The sequence below is a fragment of the Podarcis liolepis genome, assembly GCF_965112155.1.
Source record: "Podarcis liolepis genome assembly, chromosome: Z".
In the NCBI taxonomy this organism is placed as follows: domain Eukaryota; kingdom Metazoa; phylum Chordata; class Lepidosauria; order Squamata; family Lacertidae; genus Podarcis; species Podarcis liolepis.
The window spans coordinates 2,783,364-2,810,127 of record NC_139570.1 but is presented as its reverse complement, the minus strand read 5'-3'; the positions used below and the strand labels follow the sequence as shown (position 1 = coordinate 2,810,127).

General features: G+C 45.3%; 1 protein-coding gene and 1 long non-coding RNA gene across 3 annotated transcripts in view; both read right to left on the bottom strand.

Annotated features, from left to right (window-relative positions):
• Nucleotides 1-11,657: 11,657 nt before the first annotated feature.
• On the bottom strand, nt 11,658-17,845 carry LOC310698867 (uncharacterized protein). The gene is made up of 5 exons (XM_083486652.1): nt 17,775-17,845; nt 16,707-16,818; nt 14,248-14,396; nt 13,584-13,734; nt 11,658-13,181 (listed from the first exon to the last, which is right to left on the bottom strand). The coding sequence occupies exons 2-5, from the start codon at nt 16,753-16,755 to the stop codon at nt 13,114-13,116; spliced, it is 417 nt and encodes a 138-aa protein (XP_083342778.1). The 5' UTR covers nt 16,756-16,818; nt 17,775-17,845; the 3' UTR covers nt 11,658-13,113.
• Nucleotides 17,846-24,960: 7,115 nt separating this feature from the next.
• The window catches only part of LOC310698881, a 42,866-nt gene continuing 41,062 nt past the window's right edge, over nt 24,961-26,764 (bottom strand). For both annotated transcript variants that reach the window (XR_014521767.1, XR_014521768.1), the window contains exon 4: nt 24,961-25,097. This is a non-coding gene — a long non-coding RNA (uncharacterized lncRNA). The remainder of the gene's footprint in view (nt 25,098-26,764) is intronic.

Here is a 26,764-nt window from a genome sequence, read left to right as displayed (position 1 = left end):
AGAAGGAAACCAAGGCGCAAAATGAACACTCAAGCACTTCAAGTTCCTGTTAAGCAGGATTGCTTCCAAACGACTCTTAAGGACCATCTGCTTTTGGAATTCCCCAATAACATCGGGGAACACTGGACCAAGGGGAAAACATCCATTATTGCAGCCTGTGAACAAATTATAGGATACCAAACCAAGAAACACCAGAACTGGTTTGATGAGAATGACAGTGAGATTGAGCACGTTATTGAAAAGAAAAGGAAGGTCTTTCAGATCTGGCAAAGAGATAGAAACTGTGCCACTAATAAAAAAACCTATGCTAAGGCTGAGGTTGAAAGAAGAACCAGAAAAATAAAGAACACTGAACGTTCTCCCCAGAATGTTATTTTTGTTTCAAACCATTCCGGTATTAAAAGGTTTAAAGCAGTGTAAAGAGTGGCAAAGAGCCTTAGCGAGATACATCTGGCAAGGCAAAAGACCACGAATAAAAATGAAAATATTGGTGGACAAAAAAGAAAGAGGGGGATTTTCTCTACCGGATCTAAGTTTATACTATGAAGCGGCGTGTTTAGTGTGGTTGAAGGACTGGATAAGATTGGAAAATAGGGACACCTTGGACTTGGAAGGTTTTGATAACAGGTATGGGTGGCACGAGTACCTGTGGTACGAAAAGGTGAAAGTTCATAGAGGCTTTCTAAATCATATTTTTAGGGGACCACTATTCCAAGTATGGGAAAGAAATAAAAATATATTGGAAAGGAAGACACCTTGGTGGATTTCACCAATTGAGGTGTTAACTATAAAAAAAAAAATATGAAAGGGAAGAATGCCACCTATGAAGAACTAATTTGGAAGACAGATCAAGGGATTAAACTTAGACCATATGAAGAGATCAAAAATTTATTTACTGGGTGGTTGCAATACCACCAAGTAAATGACCTGCTAAAAGAAGACAAAAAGAAAGTAGGATTTGAAGATAAAAAATCTAAATTTAATGTGGAGGTTGTAGAAGGTAAGAACAGTAAGGTAGATGGTAAGAACAAAACACATCAAGGATGTACGATATTTTGCTGGAGTGGTATACTAAAGATGAGGAGGTGAAGGAGGCCATGACTAAGTGGGCGATAGCCATTGGATATAACATCGACTTTGAGAGGTGGTTGGAGCTATGGAATAAGAATATGAGATTTACGGCATGCACGGCACTAAAGGAAAACCTGTGGAAAATGATCTACAGGTGGTACCATACACCAGTGAAATTAGCCAAGATTTATAAGTTGAAGGATAAATGATGCTGGAAATGTAGAGAGGTAGAAGGTGACCTCTATCATATGTGGTGGTCATGTTGCAAAGTGAGAGGCTTTGGGAATTGGTCTATAATGAACTTAAAAAAATCTTGAAATATACATTTCCCAAAAAGCCAGAAGCTTTTTTGTTAGAAATGGTCGGTAAAGAAATTAAAAAAGAAGATAAGATCTTGTTTCTATATGCCACAACAGCTACAAGAACTATGTTAGCACAAAATTGGAAATTAGAAGTAATACCCAACATAAGTGAGTGGCAGGTTAAAATGATAAACTATGCTGAGCTTGATAGAATATCAGGAAGATTAAGGGACCAAGACGAACAGAAATTTCATGATAATTGGAAGAAATATTTAATGTATATGGAATCTAAAGTTCAGGTGACACTGGCGGGGTTGAAATAACTCTAACAGCGGGAAAGGCCTATGTAAAAAAGTTAAAAAGTACGCGACTATATAATCTATTCGATACTTACCAAAGGAGTGGAGGGAAGTCCAAGGCGCAGTTGAGACTAAGTCAGTTATGTATTTTATTTATGATTTGTGAAGTGGATATAATTTGTATAAGGTATGTGGTGGATTTGTTGTTTATGTTTTTCCTGTATATTTATGCAAATATGAATAAAAATTTATGAATCATAATAAATAAATAAAGAACACTTGGTGGATAAAAATGCTCAAGAAATCCAACATGTAGCCAACATTCATGATGCACAGAGTTTCTTTAAAACCACAATGACCATCTATGGGCCAATAAATCATGGCATATGTCCCCACATTCAACAGAGTACCACACTTCTAAAAGATAAATAAACTATTGCACTGCACTGGAAAGAACATTACCAGCATCTCCTTAACCACATCTCCCCTGTACCTGCTGAGGTCCTCTCACAAATTCTGCAAAAACAAATTAGAGATGAGCTTGGGGTATCTCCAAATCTGGGAGAGCTGTGTACAGCTATTAACCAAATGAAAAACAACAAAAACAGCAGACCTGATGGGATACCTGCCAAAGTCTTCAAACTGGGAGGAATTGAACTTACACAACAACTTCACAAGCTAACTGAAGAAATATGGGAAAGAGAGAAGATCCCAACAGACTTTAGGGATGCCAAATTATCAATTTCTTTTTTTAAAAAGGGTGACAGACCGGATTGTGGAAACTATTGAGGCATCTCTATTAGCTGTGGACAGCAAAATTATTGTAAGGATCTTAGCAAACCATCTCTTAACAATATCCAAGGTGACCTTTCGTGAATCCCAAAATGTTTTTAGACCTTCTAAGGGGACAGTGGACATGATTTTCACCACTCGATAGCTTCAAGAAAAATGCAGACAGCAAAACCAACCCCTGTATATGGCGTTTATTAACCTGACAGGCCTTTAACACTGTAAATCGTAATGCCCTGTGGACTGTCCTTCTGAAAATTGGCTGCCCAGATAAATTTGTGAATATTATTCAGCTCCTCCATGATAATAAGACAGCAACAATTGCAGATAACAATGGCTCTCAAAGTGAACTATTCACATTCACATCTTCTCAGAGGAGAAGATGGTGAAATGCAAACAGGGGACACAGAAAGGGCTGAACTCCTCAATGCCTTCTTTGCCTCAGTCTTCTCCGATAAAGAAAACAATGCCCGACCTGAAGAATTTGGAGCAAATGATTCAGCAAAGGAAACACAGCCCAGAATAACTAAGGAGATAGTACAAGAATACTTGGCTAGTTTAGATGTATTCAAGTCTCCAGGGCCAGATGAACTGCATCCAAGAGTATTAAAAGAACTGGCAGATGTGATCTCAGAACCACTGGCAGTCATCTTTGAGAATTCCTGGAGAACAGGCGAAGTCCCGGCAGACTGGAGGAGGGCAAATGTTGTCCCTATTTTCAAAAAGGGCAGAAGAGAGGACCCAAATAATTATCGCCCAGTCAGTCTGACATCAATACCAGGGAAGATTCTGGAGCAGATCATTAAGCAAACTGTCTGTGAGCACCTAGAAAGGAATGCTGTGATCACCAATAGTCAGCATGGATTTCTGAAAAATAAGTCATGTCAGACGAACCTGATCTCGTTTTTTGACAGAATTACAAGCCTGGTAGATGAAGGGAACACAGTGGATGTAGCCTACCTTGATTTCAGCAAGGCATTTGACAAGGTGCCCCATGATATTCTTGTAAAGAAGCTGGTAAAATGCGGTCTTGACTATGCTACCACTCAGTGGATTTGTAACTGGCTGACTGACCAAACCCAAAGGGTGCTCATCAATGGTTCCTCTTCATCCTGGAGAAGAGTGACTAGTGGGGTGCCACAGGGTTCTGTCTTGGGCCCGGTCTTATTCAACATCTTTATCAACGACTTGGATGATGGACTCAAGGGCATCCTGATCAAATTTGCAGATGACACCAAATTGGGAGGGGTGGCTAACACCCCAGAGGACAGGATCACACTTTAAAACGACCTTGACAGATTAGAGAACTGGGCCAAAACAAACAAGATGAACTTTAACAGGGAGTGTAAAGTATTGCACTTGGGCAAAAAAAATGAGAGGCACAAATACAAGATGGGGGACACCTGGCTTGAGAGCAGTACATGTGAAAAGGATCTAGGAGTCTTGGTTGAGCACAAATTTGACATGAGCCAACAGTGTGACGCGGCAGCTAAAAAAGCCAATGCAATTCTGGGCTGCATCAATAGGAGTATAGCATCTAGATCAAGGGAAGTAATAGTGCCACTGTATTCTGCTCTGGTCAGACCTCACCTGGAGTACTGTGTCCAGTTCTGGGCACCACAGTTCAAGAAGGAAACTGACAAACTGGAACGTGTCCAGAGGAGGGCAACCAAAATGGTCAAAGGTCTGGAAACGATGCCTTATGAGGAACGGCTAAGGGAGCTGGGCATGTTTAGCCTGGAGAAGAGGAGGTTAAGGGGTGATATGATAGCCATGTTCAAATATATAAAAGGATGTCACATAGAGGAGGGAGAAAGGTTGTTTTCTGCTGCTCCAGAGAAGCGGACACGGAGCAATGGATCCAAACTACAAGAAAGAAGATTCCACCTAAACATTAGGAAGAACTTCCTGACAGTAAGAGCTGTTTGACAGTGGAATTTGCTGCCAAGGAGTGTGGTGGAGTCTCCTATTTTGGAGGTCTTTAAGCAGAGGCTTGACAACCATATGTCAGGAGTGCTCTGATGGTGTTTCCTGCTTGGCAGGGGGTTGGACTTGATGGCCCTTGTGTATTCCAACTCTATGATTCTATTCTATTCTATTCTATTCTATTCTATTCTATTCTATTCTATTCTATTCTATTCTATTCTATTCTATTCTATTCTATTCTATTCTAGGTGTCGAACAGGGTTGTGTTATTGCCCCAACTCTATTCATTATTTTCATTGCCATGATCCTACACTTTGTCGAAGGGAAATTCCCTACCGAAGTAGAACTCATATATCCAACAGATGGAAATCTCTTTAATCTGAGTAGGCTGAAAGCAAAGAGGAAGGTAACTGCAACTTCTGTCATAAAGCTTCAATATGCTGATGAAAATGTAATGTGTGCACACTCAGAAGATAACATCCAAACCATAATCAATATCTCTGCAGAAGCTTACGAAAAGCTTGGACTATCATTCAACATACAAAAAAACAAAGTGCTGCACCAACAAACACAAAACAACCCCTGTGCAGTGCCTCAAATCCAACTCAGTCGTGTAATGTTGAAAAATGTCAATCACTTTTCCTACCTGGGCAGTTACATCTTTCCACAACTGCCAACACTGATGCTGAAATCCAGCATCGCCTGAGCTCTGCGAGTGCAGCTTTCTCCCGATTGAAGTGCAGGGTGTTTGAGGACCAGGACATTTGCATGGAAACAAAAATGTTTGTTTACAAAGTTATTGTACTACCAACCTTACTGTATGCTTGTGAAACATGGACCACTTATAAATGCCATCTCCAACTCCTTGAAAGATTCATCAATGGTGTCTCTGAAAAAAATTACACATCACTTGGGAAGGCAGGTGAACTAATGCCAGTGTACTGGAAAAAGCAAAGATCACCAGTGTCGAAGCAATGATTCTTCAACATCAACTTTGTTGGACTGGTTATGTTGTGTGGATGCCTGATTATTGTCTTCCAAAGCAACTACTCTATTCCAAACTTAACAATGGAAAGTATAATGCTGGTGGTCAACAAAAGAGGTTTAAATACTCTCTCAAGGCTCATCCCCCCCCCCCAAGTAGTATAAACACCAACAACTGGGAAACACTGGCCTGTTAGTGCTCCAATTGGAGAGCAGCCTTTACCAAAGGTGTCATGGGCTTTGAAGATTCTCAAACTCAGGATGAAAGGGAGAAATGTGGTAAGAGGAAGGCACGCTTGGCAAACCCTCAACATGATCAACTCCTACCCAGAAATCTATGTCCCCACTGTGGAATGTGGATCCAGAATTGGCCTCCACAGTCACTTACAGACTCACTGTTAAAACCGTGTTTATGGAAGACAATTTTACTCGTCTACCAGAGATCGCCAAAGATGAAGAAGAAGAAGAAGAAGAAGAAGAAGAAGAAGAAGAAGAAGAAGAAGAAGAAGAAGAAGAAATAATTCCAGAATGTCCAGGTTCCCAAATCCCCTGGTTGGCTAATAATAATAATAATAATAATAATAATAATAATAATAATAATAATAATAATTTTATTATTTATACACCGCACATCTGGCTGAGTTTCAGGGGGGTGGGGCATACAGTATTTATAAAACATAGTAAAATATCAAACATTAAAACATCCCAATACAGGGTTGCCTTCAGATGTCTTCTAAAAGTTATGAAGTTTTTATGTCCTTGACATCTGAAGGGAGAACATTAAATAGGGAGGGTGCCACTACCAAGAAGGCCTTCTGCCTGGTTACCTTAACTTCACTTCTTGCAATGAGGGAAACAGCAGAAGACCCTCGGAGGAGACCTCCTTGTTCGGGATGAGAGATGGGGGCTGGAGATGCTTCTTCAGGTATACAGGGCTGAGGCTGTTTAGGGCTTTAAATGTGAGCACCAACACTTTGTATTGTACTCAGAAATGCACTGGAAGCCAGTGAAGATCCTCTAGGACCGGTGTTATATGGTCTTGGTGGCCGCTCCCAGTCACCATTCTAGCTGCTGCATTCTGGATTAGTTGTAGTTTCTGAGTCACCTTCAAAGGTAGCCCCACGTAGAGCACATTGTAGTAGTCCAGGTGGGACATAACTAGAGCATGCATCACTTTGAGAAGACAATCAGTCAGTTCAACAATACAGTATGAATCTAATGTTTTTGTTATGTGACTTTTTTGTGCCTTTGTATTTTGCTTTATTTCTTTTTTTTTCTCTTTTTTATCCTTTGTGGATTGTTTGTGGGGGGTTTTTTTGTTGGTGTATATGTCAGAAATAAAATAAAAAGAATTTTCAAAAAAAGAGAGAAGACAATCTGCGAGCAGGTAGGGTCTCAGCCTGCGTAGCAGATGGAGCTGATAAACAGCTGCCCTGGGCACAGAATTAACCTGTGCCTCCATGGACAGCTGTGAGTCCAAAATGACTCCCAGGCTGCGCACCTGGTCCTTCAGGGGCACAGTTACCCCATTCAGGACCAGGGAGGCCTCTACACCTGCCCGTCTCCTGTCCCCCCAAAACAGCACTTCTGTCTTGTCAGGATTCAACCTCAATCTGTTAGCCGCCAGCTATCCTCCAACCACCTCCAGACACTCACACAGGACCTTCACCGCCATCACTGGTTCTGATTTAAAAGAGAGGTAGAGCTGGGTATCATCCACATACTGATGAACACCCAGCCCAAACCCCCTGATGATCTCTTCCAGCAGCTGCATGTAGATGTTAAAAAGCATGGGGGAGAGGACGGAACCCTGAGGCACCCCACAAGTGAGAGCCCAGGGGCTGAACACTCATCCCACATCACCACTTTCTGGACATGGCCCAGGAGAAAGGAGCAGAACCATTATATAACAGTGCCCCAGTTCCCAACCCCACTAGCCAGTCCAGAAGGACGTCATGGTCAATGGTATCAAATGCTGCTGAGAGATCCAGCAGATCCAGGAAACAGCTTTCACCTTTGTCTCCAGCCCACCAGAAATCATCGACCAGCGTGACCAAGGCAGTTTCAATCCTATGATGAGGCCTGAATCACGATTGATAGGGATCCAAATGGTCCGCTTCTTCCAGCCAAGGCAATTTCTAAGATTACAAACCTGCTAAGATTCTAAAATAATCTCATGGCTATAGCATAATTATAACTATGGATGCATCGCAACCATCAGTGCAGCTCTCCCTGCGTTGCCTTTCAGCAACAACCATTTCTTGGGCACATGAGTACAAGGGCAAAGGATGTGGAGGGCTCCACTGTCTCCTCCTGGAGTGACTCCACTTGTGCCTTCCTTGAAGTTCCCTTGTATGCAACATGCACTGAAGCACCTTGTGTTTTCCGGGGTCCTGAATGCTCAGCTTTGGCACATTCAGAAATACTCCTCCTGCGGATGAGCTCTCATAGGCACCATGATATGCAAAGGTCTTGTTCCTTTAAGACCACATAGAACCTTAATTCTCAATAATGATGGAATTCAAGGTGGAGAATACTTTTATTTTGATGCATCTTTATTATTTGTAAAGGGAACCTTTGTATGAGTTAACACTTTATTATCCCTTCGGAGCTGCGCTGTATCTCTGTACTTTTATCCTTCCAGGTTGTGATGCTTATGGTTTATATTTTTATTATTTGTTTTCCTCCTTTTGGTTAATGCTTGCAAGTTTTGTTTTTCATGTTTGCCTTTGATTAAATCAATGCAGTTTTAAAATATAACTAAATAACAACTAAATAACTAAATATCTAGCTAGTTAGCACATTTAGATCACTAAATAGCTAGCTAGTTAGCACATTTAGATCACAAGGCTTCCCTGCAAAGAATCAAAGAATCTTAGATCTATAATGTTGGAAAGGACCCAAGGGTCATCCAGTCCAACCCCCTGCAGTGGAGGAATCTCAGCTCAAGCATCCATGACAGGTGGCCATCCAACCTCTGCTTAAAAACCTCCAACGAAGGAGAGTCCACTACCTCTCATGGGAATATGTTCCACTGCCAAACAGCTCTTATTGTCAGAAAGATTTTTCATATGTTTAGTCGGAATCTCCTTTCTTGTAACTTGAAGCCACTGGTTAGAGTCCTACCCTCCAGAGCAGGAGAAAACAAGCATGTTTCCTCCTCCATATAACAGCCCTTAAGGTATTTGAAGATGGCTATCGTATCTCCTTTCAGTCCCCTCTTTTCCGGGCGAAACATACCCAGCTCCTTCAAGTGTTCCTCAAAAGGCTTAGTTTCCAGACCCCTCCTCTGCACACATTCCGGCTTGTCAATATCCTTCTTAAATTGTGTTCTGGCCAAGGCAGAAAAGAGTGGTACTATTACTTCCCTTGATTATGTTGATGCAGCCTAGAATAGCATTAGCCTTTTTTGCTGCTGCATCACACTGTTGACTTATGTTAAGCTTGCGGTCCCCCAAGACCCCTAGATCCTTTTCATATGTACTACAGTGGTACCTCAGGCTAAGAACCTAATTTGTTCCAGAGGTCCGTACTTAACCTGAAACAGTTCTTAACCTGAGGCATGCTTTTGCTAATGGGGCCTCCTGCTGCCGCTGCACCGCTGGCACGCAATTTCCGTTCTTATCCTGGGGCAAAGTCTTAACCTGGAGCAACCACTTCCTAGTTAGCGGAGTTTGTAACCCGAAACGTCTGTAACCCGAAGCGTCTGTAACCCAAGGTATCACTGTAATGGTAAGCCAAGTGTTCACCATCTTGTATTTGTGCATCTGGTTCTGCTTGTCTAAGTGCAGAATCTGACATGTGTCCCTATTGAAATTGATTTTGTTAGTATGGGCTCAGTTCTCAAGTGTGTTAAGGTTATATTGAATTCTGATTCTGTCTTCTGAGGCATTAGCTACCCCTCCCAGTTTGGTGTCATCTGCAAATTTGATGAGCACCCCCTCAATTCCTTCATCCAAGTCATTTATAAAGATGTTGAACAATAACGGACCCAGGTCAGAACCCTGCAGCAGAAGTGTAATTTATCCCTCACAGAGTTACCAATTGTCTTTTCAGTTCCCAGGAGACCTTGGGAATTGCACTTTATACATTGATCACACTAGCTCAGCTAGTGTCAGTGTCTTGTTATGACTCTTGAGCCAAGGAGATAAGTATCTATACAACCAGAAGTCATCTGAAGGCAGCCTTGTATAGGGAAGATTTTTTAATGTTTAATGTTTGATTATGTTTTTATATGTGTTGGAAGCCACCCAGAGTAGCTGGGGCAACCCAGTAAGATGTGTGCAGTATAAATAATAAAATGATTAATATTATTTTTATGGACTAGGACGTCCCTATATTTACTGGAGAAATGTTGGAGGGCATGGATTGTTCACTGCATGGCATTACAAGTAACCCTTTCTACAATGGTCCTACTTAGCACTTTCACGTTTTTGCAACCTGTATGAATCTACTGTTTAATTTGCATTGTGAGGTGGGGGAGGGCAGCATAATTCTACTTGTCATAAGGATGGGAAATATTTTTGCCCTCAAATCCACGTATGCAGCCTGCATGTCTCCATCAAACCAATCCTTGACAGGGAAAAGGAGCATAATGTGACACAGACTTGCAAAGTGATGCAGTTTCCCTTCCCTTCCTTATTTGCTGGTGCCTTTGGGGAGGAGGAAGATCTTCCGCAAATCTGCTGCTGCTGCTTCTTTCTCCACTCCTCTTCCCTGCAAAGGGGCACCCAGTTCCCTACCGAGAACCGAAGAAGCCTTGAGAGTGTGTGCCATCCCTTGCTGGAGCTCTCTAGTTGTTTGGGGATGCAGAAGGTTCTCTCATATCACCCAATGCAGCAAAGGCAGAGATTAAGACGGGACCTGGGTTTGGCTAGCGAACTACCCCAGAAATAATTTGGGAGCTCACAACCATGCTCTTGACCGATATTAGGATGGAGAGGGAAGGCTCAGGCAGAAGAAGAAGAAGAAGAAGAAGAAGAAGAAGAAGAAGAAGAAGAAGAAGAAGAAGAAGAAGGAGGAGGAGGAGGAGGAGGCTTGTCAACAGGGGGTCCCTACTCAGGACGCCTGGTGAACTTCAGCTTTCACTGTATTGCTTTCCAGAGTTGGGAGCCTTATCCTGCTGGGAAGAAAGCAAGAGGCGAACTCCAGAGAGAGCTGCCAGCTTAGAGGGTCCCTGGAGCATATATGGTGTGGTTGCCCGGAGCCCAGGGGTGCCACCTTGAATAAAATATTGCGGGGGCCTACGTAAGCCCCATCCCACATGACACAGTGCACACACACCATTGGAATGGGAATGCCCATCAACTTTAGGGGGACCTGGCTCCTCCAAATGTTTTATTGTGGGGTCTGAAGCCCCCATGGCTCTTAGAAGTTGGCTTCTGCCAAGAGGCTCATGCCAGCAGGTGGCAAAAGGCCAGGGCATTGGTGAGATGGAGGCCAGATCTTTATCTGCCGTCAACCCACTCTGCAAAATAAGCTAATCAAGAGCCTCTGGCTCCAAGCTGGGGGTGCATTTTTTGTGAAAGGCACATTTTGGGAATATGGCTCTCTAAGCGAGGACAAAATTTGGTGCCACACCCAGGTCTTATTTTCACACTAATTCCTTTTGATGCAGTTGCTTTTTAATGGATCTTCTCCATAATAAATGTTGCTGCTGCTGCTGCTGTGCGCACCTCTGTTTGGCACCCTGTGCAGTGGAACGCCCCACACCACTCTAAATCTGGAGCTGAACATGCTCACCCTCTTCCCCGAGCCCCAGGTTATAAACAAGGTGCTGTAAACTCCTGTTTTATTTTAGTCTCTCTTGGCCGTGCTCTGCCGCTTGTGCCCCTTGCTCCTTTCTTTGAGTTCAGCTCTCCCAAATCAAAAGACGGGGGACATATTTCTGCATTGACTGGCAGCCGTTCTGCGGGATTTTCCCAGCTCTGACTGGAGACATCATGGTCTGAAACGGGGACCTTCTCATGGGAGCTGCTCCCACACTACATTATGGCCCTTCTGCAAACCAAACTGGGGCTGATTGCTGTGGAAAATAAATGTTGTCCTCTAATAACCTGGAGCTGTCAGATCAGGGTCCCAGACACCCTTTGTCCCAGAGGGTGATACCTTAAAGAAGGTTTGGGGAGCCTGGTGCTGAACTGCAACTCCCAACAGCCCCCCAGGAACACAGCCGACGACCAGAGGTGGGGGTGCGACAGATCCACAACATCTGGAGGGCCAGAGGTTCCCCACACCTGCTTTAAAGTGTTGCTTTCAGCTTCAAAACAGAAGTACTCTCAACATATTTAATTAACAATTTTATTTATTAATAAAGGAATATATACCATTAAATATATCAAAGCAAGTTACAAAATCAGAAAGATAAAAGTCATAGGATATAACCATAAACACTAAAAACAATCCAAAAGTAAAAAAGTTAAAGGCGCACCCATATACCATTGTGGGAGGTGTGCCCGCATAGGCCTGGTGGAATGAAACAGCAGGCGTTTAAAAGTTGGCACAGAAAGCGCCCTCTTAATCTCTATTGGCAAGGAGTTCCACAGGTCTGGGCTGATGACTCTAAAGGCTCGGTTTCTCATTGCTGTCAATGGAGCCTCCACAATTCAGGGAATATAAATGCATGCCCCAGAAATTTAAGAAAGGAGCTCTCAGGTGCATGCGTGGGTGAAAAGTGGGTCCTGTGTCTCAAAAGGCTAAACTTTAAGGGGCAGTGGCTACCAGATTCCAAAGAACCAGTTCTGTCCCGGGGGGAAGGAGGGAAGGCAGAAACCTCAACAGGATCCTGAGAATACTTCTCTGGACAGCTATGGCAAGGACTGCAATAAAACAGTGATATATGAACAATGTCGGATTTACATATAAGGCTAAGCAAGCTATAGCTTAGGGCCCCACTCTCTTGCGCCCCCCCAAAAAAAAATAAAGGAAAAAAGAACTGGATGTGCATTCCCAAAAGATAAGATAAAAAACAAATAAAATAAAACCTACATACAGCAACTGTGTTTTGTGTTGTGTATGGACCTATTAGCATATATTCAACAGAAAAAACAACGATAATTTACATATAAACTAAACAAGCTATAGCTTAGGGCCCCAATATCTTGGGGGCCTCAAAAAAATGTAAAGGAAAAAAGAACTGGATGTACATTTCCAAAATGTAAGATAAAAAACAAATAAAATAAAACCTACATACAGCAACAGTGTTTTGTGTTGTGTATGGACCTATTAGCATATATTCAGCAGAAAAAACAACAATAATTTACATATAAACTAAACAAGCTATAGCTTAGGGCCCCAATATCTTGGGGGCCTCAAAATTGTAAAGGAAAAAAGAACTGGATGTACATTTCCAAAATATAAGATAAAAAACAAATAAAATAAAACCTACATACAGCATCAGTGTTTTGTGTTATGTATGGATCTATTAGCATCTATTCAACACAAAAAGTGATAATTTGTTGTTGACAAAGGACAGCTGGACATATAAAGGGCCCCATTACCTCCAGTAGCTTAGGGTCTCATCAAACCTAAATCCGGCCCTGGATACGAAAGGTAAGAGCAACAAGTGATTTCTTAGCAGCAAGCTAAAGCCAAGTGCTGCTGATCTTCAGAAAACCTTTTCACAGACCGTGCTCAGAAGACTAATCTCTATTATAAATACACACCATGTATTTTTAAAAATGATTATAGGAATATAACTGATAATAGAAATAGATATGAAAAAATATATCCTCCACTTTTCTTTATTTTTCCTTCTCCTCCTCCTGCTCCTCCTCCTGCTCCTCCTCCTGCTCCTCCTCCTGTTCCTCACCTGCGGGAAAAGCCAAAGAACCACGGGTTAAAATTGGTGCCTGGTATGTGCAACCATATGCTGTATTTTCATTAAGCTGTTTTTTATTCTTTTTGGCAAGAAAATGGGCACACAAGGAAGACAGCAAACCTTGGTGCCCTTCAGAGGCACAGGCGCAGTCTGCTACTGGCCTCTGGCCTCCTGGGGGGAGGGATGCCACCCCTTCCACTCAGCAAAGGCAACCGTGGCATGGCTACCAGCTCCCCACAAATGCGCACTGAAATGTGCTCCAGACTGTGGTGGAACTCCCCTAAGCCCCAGCCAACATGGCCAGCGCTCATCATGGATGATGGGACTTGAAACCCAACATCAGTGGGAGGGCCATGTCTCCGGAATTTGTGAAGACAGGATTCTCAAAAATACCTCCTGCTTGCGGCTCCTGGAATCTTGCGTCACGCTCGAAGGTGTCTGCTTCAAACACCTGAATGGCTCCGTTAAGTGCCTGATTATCGCTATATGTATTTTGCACATCCCTCCTAAGTCTCTCGACCCCCATCTTCTGAGCCAGATTTTCCTGGAGAGGACAGAGATGGGTAGACATTTACTGCAGGTGTTTAAAGAAGACTCAGAGACACTGGTTAAAGAATTTGTGAGTGACAGAAACAAACTAAGCAGGTGGGGTTTTGTATTTATGAAATCTACTAATGAAATTGAGATTTATGTGGGATGTAGTAGTTTTGTTTCTTATGTGGCAAAGTTTTAAAATACGCTCTTGGAGTATGCCTCTTCCCCTTTTCTTTCTTGCACTGAACGTGGTTCTGTGAGGCTGCATGGGGAAGGTGATTGCAGCAAACTAAATAGTCCAGGGTGGCGACATTCTGTGGTGTGGTTCTCATAACTCGGATCTGTGTTTGTATTTATGAACTCTGAAAATGAGATTTATGCAGGGTGTAATAGTTTGTTTTCTTACGTGGAAAAGTTTTAAAATACACTGATGATGTTGACTGGCACTTGGACCTTTGGTTAAGTTTGATAATTAATTTGCTTGAAAACACAATGAATTTAAAGGAGGAATAGAGTGACTGGCCTGGTAGTGGAGAGTGGCAGGTAAGGCGGCAGCAATGGCAGCCGCATAGGTGCAGCAGCAGCAGCAGCAGCCAGGGATCCAAGTCCTGGCTGGATATGGTGCAGGACGTAGCACAGCTGGACGAAAGGCGACAGGCCGCACAGGAGTACCTGGGGTGGGAGAGGAGGCGACATTGTATTAGGGTTGTGATTTTCTGAAGAAAAGGAGAAACAGAACGAATATTCCCATTGCTTTCTCAGTATAGGAACCTTTTGCAGTTTTTAATCTATTCAGGATGTCTACAACATGCATCCCAGAAGCAGAAGAGGAAATCAGTATATAGCTCAGAGTGGGTGGCAGAATATCCATGGGTGACAAAAACAAACCCAACTGCACATTTGACATCAAGCTGCTGCTGCTGCTGCTGCTGCTGCTTCTTCTTCTTCTTCTTCTTCTTCTTCTTCTTCTTCTTCTTCTTCTTCTTCTTCTTCTTCTTCTTCTTTGTCTCAGCCTGTGTACCAGGCGGGCATGGTAAACAACCACCCTGGACACAGAAATAACTTGCACCTCCATGGACAGCTGTGAGTCTAAAATGACTCCCAGGCTGCGCACCTGGTCTTTCAGGGGCACAGTTACCCCATTCAGGACCAGGGACTCCTCCACACCAGCCCGCCCCGTCCTCCAAAATCAGTACTTCTGTTTTGTCAGGATTTAACTTCAATCCATTAGCCGCCATCCATCCTCCAACCACCTCCAGGCACTCACACAGGACCTTCACCGCCTTCACTGGTTCCGATTTGAAAGAGAGGTAGAGCTGGGTATCATCTGCATACTGATGAACACCCAGCCCAACCCCCTTGATGATCCCTTCCAGTGGCTTTATATAGAGGTTAAAAAGCATGGGGGAGAGGAGGGAACCCTGAGGCACCCCATAAGTGGGAGCCCAGGGGTCTGAACACTCATTCCCCACCACCACTTTCTGATCACAGCAGAAGGAAGGAGAAGACCTACTGCATAATGGTGCCCTCAGCTCACAATCCCCCTAAGCAGTCCAGAAGGTACCATGGTCAATGATATCAAAAGCCACTGAGAGATCCAGCAGATCTAGGAAACAGCTTTCACTTCTGACCCTAGCGCACCAGAGACCACCACAACCAAGGCAATTTCTGTCCCATGATGGGACCTGAATCCTGATTGGAAGGGATCCAAATGGTCCTCCAGGCATGCCTGGAGTTGTTTTGAGAATGCTTGTAGTTATTGCTGTGAAATCCTATGCAGGTTGCCTCTAAGCAAATAGTATTACAAGAGCCAGCTCAGCTATGCATGTCGTATGCAATGTGTTTAACTTGCCCTGCTGTGCCAAATCCTAACCCCTTTATGCCTCCCCTGACTTGTGGCAAAATCCCAAGCCCATTCCCTGCTATATTTGAAGGCAGACCACTGCTGAATGCAGCAAGGAGTGACAGAATGTAGTCGTGGAAGGTGAAGGAGGGGGGTGGAGTGACTATTGGCTCAATACAGAGGGACTTACTGACGGGCCCTTTCCACAGAAACAAAGATGTTAATTTGCTTAATTCTTGTTTGAAGTTACAGAGAGTTTCCAATTGATTGGGGTGGAAACCATGCAGCAGATATTTCATGCTGATTTGTGTCAAAACAGTTAGCAGTACAAAGCCCAGCAAAGCACACAGTATGTAATATTTTTCTTACACTTCTAAACCATAATGCTTTTCTTGATGTATTTTCATTGTATAAAGCACCGGGTACCACATGTGTCTTTGTAATGGATTACTCTGAAGTCATTTCAGCACCAGGTAAAAAAATACCCCCCCATCTTCTCTGCCCCCCTCCCTGCCCCACCTTTCTTGCATTTTACCCAACCAAAGGTGACAATCCAAGCCACCACCAAACGCCCAACTATGGATCTCTTGGTCTGAGTTGAATACAAAACCAGATGCTTTCTTCTTATTCCCAGCTGCAAAAACCACAAACACCAATTTAGGAAAGGAATCAAGTTGAGTCCTAAGGCTGCAATGTATCTCCATTCAGACCACAGCCTGATGAAAGTGCCGTGGTCAACACCCCACACACAATGGAAAGTTGCTGGTTTCCACCTTCATACTAGCATGCAGTGTCACAGTTGTTGAGGAAAATGCCAAAAGCTCTCACAGCCTGTTACACAAACCGTAAGAGTCTACCCAGCCCTCTTCCTCCCCTATCCCAACATACAACCAGCTCTTGAGTTTATAAATGAGTTCCCTCTTTCCCCAACCCATTCCATATGCATCCTGACCCAACTATCAGGATTTACCATCTGGCCAACCTAACTGCAGCCTTGCAGGAGAAGAATACAATGCTAGTCAAATATTTGTAGTTCAGAGGATGCACACCTAAACAGCATACACACCAATTAGAAATGAGCATAAGCAGACCAGTCACACACAGTGCACATTCTCCCACCCCAAACCAAGTCAGCTCACCGCCAAAATCTGGAGTCCATGTTCTTGTAGCTCTTTCGGCAAATCTCATTGCAGGTTGGAAAATATTCTGCCTGTTTCCCTGAGGAGCCTGTTGTCGGCCAGGAGGCACTTTCTATGAGACACATGACCCAAAGTATTTTATTCACACACTTTAAAGTGGAAGGATTTCAGGGGGAGATGCTCTTTTTCTGCATGTGGGGTGGGGGGTCTTTGTGGCTTGAAGACCAAAGGATCACTATTCAGACCTGCATTATTCATAGAAGCATAGAATTGTAGAGTTGGAAGGGACCACCAGGGTCATGTAGTTGAAGCCCCAACAGTGCAGGAATCCTTTTGCCCAACGTGGGCATCAAACCCACAACTCTGAGGGTCTCATGCTCTACTGACTGAGCTATCCAATGACTCCTTCAAGTAAGGGGGGAAATGGGCTGTTGTGTTAAGGGCTAATGTTGCACGTCCAGGTAGAAGAGCTCATTGGCATTATTTTAGGCTCTATGGTAATTGACTTTGTGACATGATAGGGGGGAAGTAATTTAATTTTTTAGAGTATTTACCTGCCACCAATTATGTGGGAATCTCAAGACACTTTAAAACCATGTCAGAAAATATGCAATCATTGAAATACAGCAAAAGAAACAGGCCTACAGGGAAAAGATGCTTAATATATAATATTATATAATAGCCCACACTGGCTGGCAGCAGCATCCCCCCCAAATCCATTATGGGAAAACATGTTTCCCACCCAGAATTGCCCTCATGTTTCTAGAAGGAGTAGCAGAGGCTGCCCCCACCCACTACTCTCTTCTCCCAGGCATCTGAAGAAATGAACAGCTCACTTTCTCTACCTGTGTGCCACAAGCCTGAATTGCAAGACAGTTCCCACTTTGGTACAATGGGGAACAAACATGCAGAGGATGAGTTCTGAGGGTCCCCAACAAAGTCATTTCCCTAGGCCCACATGCCACCCTGCTGCTGGCTGCCCACCCGCAGGAAAAAGGCACTATTCTCCCCACAAACCGAACATAGCAATAGCACAATAGCTTGTGGGTTCTGCCAACTTTTCCCTACCTTTTCATCCGGACGTCGCTGGGCTGGAGCCTGCCTTGGAGCCTGCGCTGGAACCTGCCTTGGAGGCTGCGCTGGAGGCTGCCTTGGAGGCTGCGATGGAGGCTGCCTTGGAGGCTGCGATGGAGGCTGCGCTGGAGCCTGCCTTGGTGCCTGCGCTGGAGCCTGCCTTGGAGGCTGCGCTGGAGCCTGCCTTGGTGCCTGCGCTGGAGCCTGCCTTGGAGGCTGCGATGGAGCCTGCCTTGGTGCCTGCGCTGGAGCCTGCCTTGGAGGCTGCGATGGAGCCTGCCTTGGTGCCTGCGCTGGAGCCTGCCTTGGAGGCTGCGCTGGAACCTGCCTTGGAGGCTGCGCTGGAGCCTGCCTTGGAGGCTGCGCTGGAGCCTGCCTTGGAGGCTGCGCTGGAACCTGCCTTGGAGGCTGCGCTGGAGCCTGCCTTGGAGGCTGCGCTGGAGCCTGCCTTGGAGGCTGCGCTGGAACCTGCCTTGGAGCCTGCGCTGGAGCCTGCGCTGGAGCCCTGGTCGACGGGTCGTGGGGCCCGCGCGATTCAAACACAGGCTCTGGACGGCGGCAGGGCACCAAGCTTTCCTGGCGCAAGAGAAAAGAGGTGAGAATAGGAGATCGGATCCTGCAGTTCTCCCAAGCAACCTGGGCAGGAGAAGGTTCTTCGGGCTTCTCGGGCGGATTTTTCTTTTCCATTCCGAGGATGCTCCGGCAAGTCCTCTCTGTAGGAGCCTCCGCTTCGAGACACGCGCGCTCTCCTGGCTTAGTCCGAGCTCCGGACACAGCAGCCGCCAGCAGAGATTCCAACCTGGGATGTGCTGCTCTCCCCAATTAACTGAATTGTCGGGGAAAGGCTGGAACTCGCGTACTGCAGTCGGCCAATAAAAGAAGGAAGAGGGCAGTTCTGCCCCCCTCCCCTCAAGGCGTTGAATGTGCTTGGGTCAGTTGCCCTCCTCCAATGCCAAGTATGAAAACAAAGTGCGATGGGATGCCTGAGAGCAAGTCAAGGCCACTAGCATGACTCAATGCCCTTTCTCATCCAAAACAGAAGTTTCTCTCCCCCCCACACACACTCTCTGTGTGTTGTGTTGGGTGATGGCATCCAGCGACATCCAGCGGCCTTGTCAGAATTCCTCTAAAGTTACCTTTTGACTACAAGCTCCTAAGACCCAGTGACAAGACTTAATGTATGGTTTATGATACACCAGTATTTCCAAACTTCACTCGTTCAGTCTTATTATTTCAGGCAATAAAACTGCTTTCTTCACTGTCAGCTCTGAAATGGTTGGCAAAGGTAAAGAGCCAGAGACCTGCAGCTCCGCTGTGTTCGACACTTCTTTAATGCTGCCCCGCTCGCATTCTCAGCCTCACAGGGCTACCTTGGGCCAGACCTTTATCAAGATGGGCCTCCTTCACAGAGGGTGGTTGTGAAGATACACTCAGGAAAACACCCGAGCGTTTGTTTCGCGATTTGGAGAATCCTGGCATGCTGTAGGCAGTGGGATGCCCACTGACACGGGGAGGGAGACCAGGCTGGAAGGAGCGAAGAGGGGGCATGAAGTAAGGGGTCTGGAAAGGGGGGTGGGGAGCGATCCCCCTCCCGCCGCTCCAGGATGGGAAGTGCGTCCCAGGGGAAGCGGGATTCAGGCGGAGGAGGGCGTCGGGTTGGGTGGGGGTTGCCAGGAGCAGCACGATGTCCCTCCAACCCCCGGCTTCCGCTCTCCAGGCAGGCGCCCAACGTGGCCAGCTGGCAAGGGCTCTTTCTTACTCCAGCCTTGGCGGGCAGATCCCGGGTTCAGGCCCAGGTCTCTGGAGCGGAAAGGCTCTTGGGCGTGAATACGAAAGGCAGCATCTGTCAGAATAGGGCATACTGAGCCAGTACAGATGAACGTGACTATTGGTTCGCTTTCTATGCCAACTGCCTTTTAGGGCACACCAGAGGTGGCAGGGAGAGGTAGGAGAGAGACTGGCCTCTGCAGTATGGGCTGTGAAACATAAAGCAGTCAAATACAACATTCCTAGAGTTGACATGTTTAGACATGAAGAGGGATGTTTGTCCAGCCAGTAGATGAACTTTCTGTTTCCTCCTAGGCTGGAACAAACTTCCTCTACATGTGACCAGAGGTGGGCGTGACTTTACCTGTGCAGGTAACAAAAGCACAGGAGTGGCCACCACATCTCTCTCTTCTCCATTTTGCTTTCATCAAAGCATCAAAGGAACTATCTCCTTATGGGATAGATTCCAGGTGTATATGTTTTGTAACAAGTCTGCCTTCAGGGATCCTTTTGTGAACTGAATGAAACTATGAGCTATTTTATACTTTTATACAAGACTGTATTGTGTCTATCTTTTTAGGAGGGAATAAAAGGGAAATTACCAGGCAACTTATTTTAGAGGCTTAAACAATCCTGGCAAAAGTGTTATTCGCTGTGTAAGTTTAAAAAGGGGACTGTTACTCTGCTAAATTGTAGAATTTGTTAACACAAGTCGGGAAGGATATAATTAAACAATATATCCTCTCCTGCCTCCCTGAACATTCCCACATACAGAAGCCCTTACCTCCCTGTCCCCACCCCAACTCATAGGACCAGAAGCAAGAGACAGCTTTGCTGAGCACGTGCCCCTTCCCAGGGAGATGCAACTCTGCATTACTGTTCCCTGAATTGCTAGCAAAGCCGCCATACTCCAGGCTCTTATTGTCACAGCCCTGCAGGATCAGACCAAGGCCCATCTAGTCCAGCTATCAGCAGCCCAGCAGATGTCCAAGGGAAGCCCCAAGCAGACTCCAAATGCAGCCCCCCTCTCCCCACTGGGGACGCCTGCAACGGGTAGGCAGAGGTAGACTGCCTCTGCGGCTGGAGGTGCAACATGGTCTAACCCTCCATGAATTTGACTAATCCTCTCTTAAAGCCATCCCCCTCAGTGCCTCTGGAAGGAGGAAATTTCAGTGTCACTAGGCACTCTGTGTCTGGCCTGAATCTGCCATCATTCCGCTTTCTTAAAGAGATCCAGGTTCTGGTATGAGGGAGAAAGCATTGCTCTGCACCTTTTCCACATCATGCATATTTCTATTATGTCCCCACTTTTCCCCCTCTCGCATAGCCCCAAAGCCTCATATGTTCTACCCCTTCTTAACAGGGGAATCATCAGAACCACCCATGTCTTGGAGTAGATGACCCTCGGGGTCCCTTCCAACTCTACAATTCTGTGAATCTATTATTCTAAGCTGCTACAGCAGGGAGGAGAAGTCATGACTCCTCAGACGGTTGGCACATCTACATCTGGAGGGGGTCACAGTAAAGGCCCTTCCAAAGCCCCAACTTCCCCATCCTTTTTTTTGAAACACCTGGTTGCTTTTCTTGTGCAGGCATATTTTGTCTGTGATATTCTAACAGTGTTCCTTATAATTTAACAAAACAAAGATCTAGGCATTTTGTTTTGGCCAATATAGCCAGCATTTGCAATCTTGGACTGGACATTCTGCTTCTTGAAGCATAAACTGACAACCCCCCCCCCAGCACTAAACTCCCCCTTCCATTGTTAGAGCAACAATAAGGGTCACACACTTCACCACCTATGCATTCATATATACCAGGAGTGGAAAACTCCAGATGCTGCTGAACTACAACTCTTATCAAGCCCAGAAAGCATGGCCAATGGCCAGGGATGAAGGGAGTTGTAGTTCAATCTAGCCCCACCAGCCCCGCACCAGCTCACTCAGCCCTGCAGCACCCAGAGACCAGCAGCTTCCTCCACAGAGGTAGCACCAGCTTCCCTTTGCAGAGATGGGGGGGGGACCTCTCTTGGCACCAGCGAACAAGGGGTCGTGGGGCAGGGCAGAACTCCCAACAGGCTGCAACAAAGGGGCAATAGCTCGGCAAACTACCTGAGTGCCAGCCACAGCTCCCTTGAGCACTGAGCACAGAGGATTGGTAGGAAGTGGGCATCTTACTAAAGACTGTGTGGAGGGTGCCCTTGCAACCAACCATAGCCCAAATCTGCTCCTCACATGAATGTTGGGAGATTTGGGGGGGTGTGTTATATTTATTATTACTACTTTCTTTCTTTTTTCAAAATTTTAAGCACCTAAGAATTTTGTGCCCAGGAAAATTGCCCCGTGACCCTACCCACACAACACCACTATATTTTCCCCAAACCACAACCAGGACAGATTTCTGTCTCTTAAGGGGCTTGCAGTTGCTTCTCCCGATTCTCTTCTATGTGCAAAGCTGCCTTAGTTCAAAGGTTCCTCACCTGTGATGTTGCGGGTGATGGTGACGTTGGAAAATGATCCCCTTTGAGCCACCCCCCACTGGCAGCCTCTTATAGGCCATGCTGCCACAATGAAAACACAACCCCGGGAACTCAGGTATGATAGCTACATTGCCAGCCCCCAACAAGGATTGACCTCAGGCTGCGAGAAGACTATCTAGGAGCCCCCAACCTGGCTCTGATATACCCACACAGCATAACAGCATAACCCTGTCTCAGTGGGGATAAACACTATCCCCATAACTTAGGCTTGTCCAGTTCATGACTTCCCATGTTCTGTCAGCCAAAGAGTGGAATCAAACTGCAGGCTGTTGTAAAAATGATCTGAAATATGTTATATGCCCTATTCTACTCCCAGGATACATAAGTAGCCTCACAATAAGATGAATTCCACTGAACGCTTTAAACATTCTTCAGAAGCTTTTGTCATAGAACACAAGTGTGGGCCTTTTGAGGGAAAGTTTCCATAAAAGGAGGAGAGCTTTCTAAAACATATGGGGCATGTAACCTCTACATGGTAAAAAAACAGAGGAAAGGTTAGATAGGAAAGAGTTGCAGCCCTTGAAGTCAGTCCTGAATATTTTTAGGAGAATGGCTGCTGTAGGTCGAGAGGCTTTTATCTCAGTCTCAAGACACAACAAAATCAGGAAGAAGCACAAAAATAATCCAGTACAGGAATAACATAAGTCACAAGCAGATAGATAGACCATCACCACTTCTGATTCAACTTCAGTTGAGTTCATTTTAATTTAATATAACTTAATTCATCCTATATCATTTATACCCAAATTGATTATCAAAAAAATTAAAGCAAGTTTACGAAAACACCTCATGTCATGTAATGTCACTTCATGCTTAATGAAGCAGTGAAATACAGGCACACATTTCAAAATATTGCCATGACCATTAAACTCAGCAGTAAGCAAAAGGCTTTCCACACCCTGCAGCCTTCCACATGTCTTCCAAAGGCCCCTAAACCTGAAGGCTTTACAGAGGTGTGGGGAAGAGCACAGTGAAGGCATGGAGTTCCAAAGTGTTAGTGCTGTTGCACTAAAATATAGATTTCTTGCAAGTGTGGAATGAGTCTTACGTGGCAGCTGTAACAGTCCCAGTGTGGAGAGCCAGTGTGGTGTAGTGGTTAAGAGCGGTAGTCATGTAATCTGGGGAACCGGGTTCGCATCTCCGCTCCTCCACATGCAGCTGCTGGGTGATCTTGGGCCAGTCACATTTCTTTGAAGTCTCTCAGCCCCACTCACCTCACAGAGTGTTTGTTGTGGGGGAGGAAGGGAAAGGAGAATGTGAGCTGCTTTGAGACTCCTGAAGGGGAGTGAAAGGTGGGATATCAAATCCAAACTCTTCTTCTTCTTCTTCTTCAGTTGTGCAGGTTGAGTAGGCACACAGGGCGTAAGGCAATCCCTCAAGTGTAGAAGATGCCAAGCCACTATACAAGGGGCTTGAAATACCTGCAGCACCACAGTTGCATCTGCTCCACAGATGTCTCTAAAGTAAGGTTACCAGATTTTTTCAATGAATCCGGGGACGCTTTTCAACTTCCTACTAAATAGGTGGATTTTGTCAGGGGACTGATTTGTAAATCCGGGAACTGTCCCCAGGAAATGGGGACTCTGGTAACCTTACTCTAAAGGCCCCTCACCTGTGCTATCTATATATCACAAATGACTAAGCATCAACAAAGCCTGCACACTCTATCCATCCCTAGAAGTCATATTTCACCATCTCTTTTCTTAAAAAATGGATCTAAATCTCAGTCTTCCTCTACTCTGGTCAAGGGTCTGAACATTTTGGACGTCTTTACAATGACTTGGGTGGAGGAATGGAAGGGGGTGCTCAACAAATTTGCAGTGACACCAACCTGCTGCAGAAGAAAGCATTCCATGTGGCCTTAACAGATTGGAGAACTAACAAAATGAATTTACAAAGCTTCTACACTTAGCCAGGAATAATAATGCACAAATATAGGATAGGGACACCTGGTTTGACAGCAGCACATGTGGAAAAAAAAATCTAGGGGTCTTCTTGGGCCTCAAGATTAACCTGAGTCCTGGAGGAGAGGATTGCTGAGGCTCTAGAGCAGGGGTGGCCAACTCCCAAGAGACTGCGATCTACTCACAGAGTTAAAAACTGGCAGTTTTTTTAGGAAGGAGGAAAGCCCCATTTTTAGGGGTTCAGGGCAATGTTGTTAAGCTTTTTTTTAGGGGAGCCAAAGTTGTTGAGCTTCTTTGGGGGGAGCCAGTGATCTACCACAGACGTCCAATGATCTACCAGTAGATCACGATCTGCCTGTTGGGCATGCCTGCTCTAGATATTATGACTAGGCTCTGCCTCCATTGTTGGAGGCAGTGGTGCCTCTGCATCCCAGTTGCTGGAAACTACAGGAGGAGAGAGTGGTCTTGTGTGCGAATCCTGCTTGGGGGTTGGCCACTGTGAGAACAGGATGCTGGACTGAATGCTGACTGAATGTGCTTCTGGCCTGATCCAGAAGACTCTTTGGATGTTCACTGCTGAGGATCTCATGAGAGATCTTCCACAGGAACTGGGATGAAGGAGGTTGCAAGACATTGGCCAGGGCAAATGCTTAGACATAGACTGGTGTAGACAGTGCTGGCCTGGATGGGCACCTCATCTGACCTGGTAATAAAGGATCTTCTGATGTTCCTCTGGGTGATGGTCAAGAGATGGTTGCCACCTATGGATTCCCCACTTCTGGCACCACTTATGTTTATGTTGAGCACCCAAGAGCTACAAGCTGCAGCTCAAAAATGACCAGAGCGTGGCCCAGGAAGAAGTCCAAGGACCTGTTGCTGGAAGCCGCAGGAGTGGAGGTGCTCTTTTGCCCCAGACTTGGTTGTGAGCTTCTTTAGGCTAGGCTTAGGAAGTGCATGCAGGAACTGAGCAGGCAGAACAAAAAGTATTTTATTTATTGTGAAAGCAGTCAGAGGAAGGTGTGTGGTCCTTGCCTTCCAGCCTTTCAAGAGTCAGAGGAGTCTGCATCACTATTTTTCATCCAGGCACACTTCAAGGACACATTCCATCTAGGGAAAAACATGCGAGAAAGTTGTGTAGTCTCCAGAGAGTAAGGAGGGGCTGAGAGAGGTTGGGGGGGCTGCATTGGGGTTTCACCCCACTTGGGCATGCGGAGAAGCAGAGGGTATTGTAGGGGACTGCTCTGGTCATTGTCATAATGTGTTTGTCTACAGTTGTGCATGGCCGTTGTTGCCTGAACAAGTCCCTGATTGGTGGGTTGTGGCAATATTACCAAGATTGCTTCATCTCTAAGATGGAGAAGGCAAGCCAAAGAAGGTTCTGCAGAAATAGTAATACCAGTACTAATTTCATACCTGCCATTCCTTCCAAAGGAGCCAGGGGCAGCAATCACACAGGCAATAAAAGAATAAAAACACAGAAGAAAAAACTTGTGGACCTCCAGATGTTACTGGACTCCAACTCCCATCAGCCCCTGCCAGCAAAGCCAATGGTCAGGGATAATGGGAGCTGTAGTTCAGCAACATCTGGAGGAGGTACAGGTTTTCCCCACCTGGATTTAAATACTTATAATCAGTTCCAACATATGCAGGCTAGAATAGATATCTACTTCAAGGGCTTACTGGAAGAAAGGGGACTTCAGCAGGTGTTGAAAAGACAACAGACACAGTGCCTGTCTATTATTTTAAGGAGAGGGAATTCCAAAAGGCAGGGACCCCCCACTAAAGACTAAGCTCCTATATTGTGTGGAAGGGAGCCTGTGATCAGATGGTTTTAATTGAATCATTATTAACAGCATCACTATTGCATTATGTGAATATGGCTTTAAAAAAGGACTGCATAAACTCGTGGAGGCTAAGACTACCAATGGCTACTAGCCAGGGTGGTTATGCTCTGCTTCCATGACCAGAAGCAGCAGTGCTCCCAAACAGCAGATGATGGAAACCAGAGGAAAGGAGAGAGCTCTTGCACATGGGCGCTGCTTGCTGGCTTCCCACAGGCATCTGGGGGACCACCATGAGAGCAGGAAGCTGGACTGGATGGGCTACTGACAGGTTCTTCTCATGCTCTTTTGGGCCAATTGCAGCCCAAAATGTGGCATATAAATCAGACAAGCAATAAATAAATGACCCTGTTTAATGCAGGGAATCAAGAGCTATAGAATCTCCAATAGCTGACTGGAAGGTGGCAAGGATTCCAGTATTAACAGGGCCCCATTTCTTCCTGCACTGCAGGGGGGTGGACTTGATGAGCCTCAGAGTCCCTTCCAACTCTACTGTTCTGATTCTGAGAGTTCCCACACTGTGCAGAAATAGTTTACATTCCCTTTGTCCCAGGCATTGCATTGTTTTGGGTTTTCAAAGATACTAGGAATGTATAAAACCGCTTCTTATCTTCTTCGTCTTCTTTTTCTTTTACACAGGAAACAGCAAAACACTGGCACTGAATAATTTCCCAGACTCCCAGCTGCCATGCCTCCTTCAAACTCCTGATAGCAAACTGATCAAGACCTGAACAAGTCAAAAGGTCTTTTTGTATTGCTTTTAAGTTGCATGATTTGGAAAGCTAAGTTTAGTAAACAAGACAAGTTTTCAGCTAACCTCACCATATGAAGGACTCCACTTAGCCATCTCCCCCCCCCCCCACCTGGAACAGGTCACTTCTCCTGCAAAAGAGTTGAAGCAACCACTCTTTGAAGTGCATTTTGAACTTTTTC

Excerpts from the sequence above, each read along its gene's own strand:
- LOC310698867 (XM_083486652.1), bottom strand. The coding sequence starts at position 16,755 with ATGAGATTTGCCGAAAGAGCTACAAGAACATGGACTCCAGATTTTGGC. Across the intron at positions 13,735-14,247 it reads CTGCCACTCTCCACTACCAG|GAAAATCTGGCTCAGAAGAT; the intron begins GCCAGTCACTCT and ends TGTCCTCTCCAG. Across the intron at positions 13,182-13,583 it reads CCAGGAGCCGCAAGCAGGAG|GTGAGGAACAGGAGGAGGAG; the intron begins GTATTTTTGAGA and ends CTTTTCCCGCAG.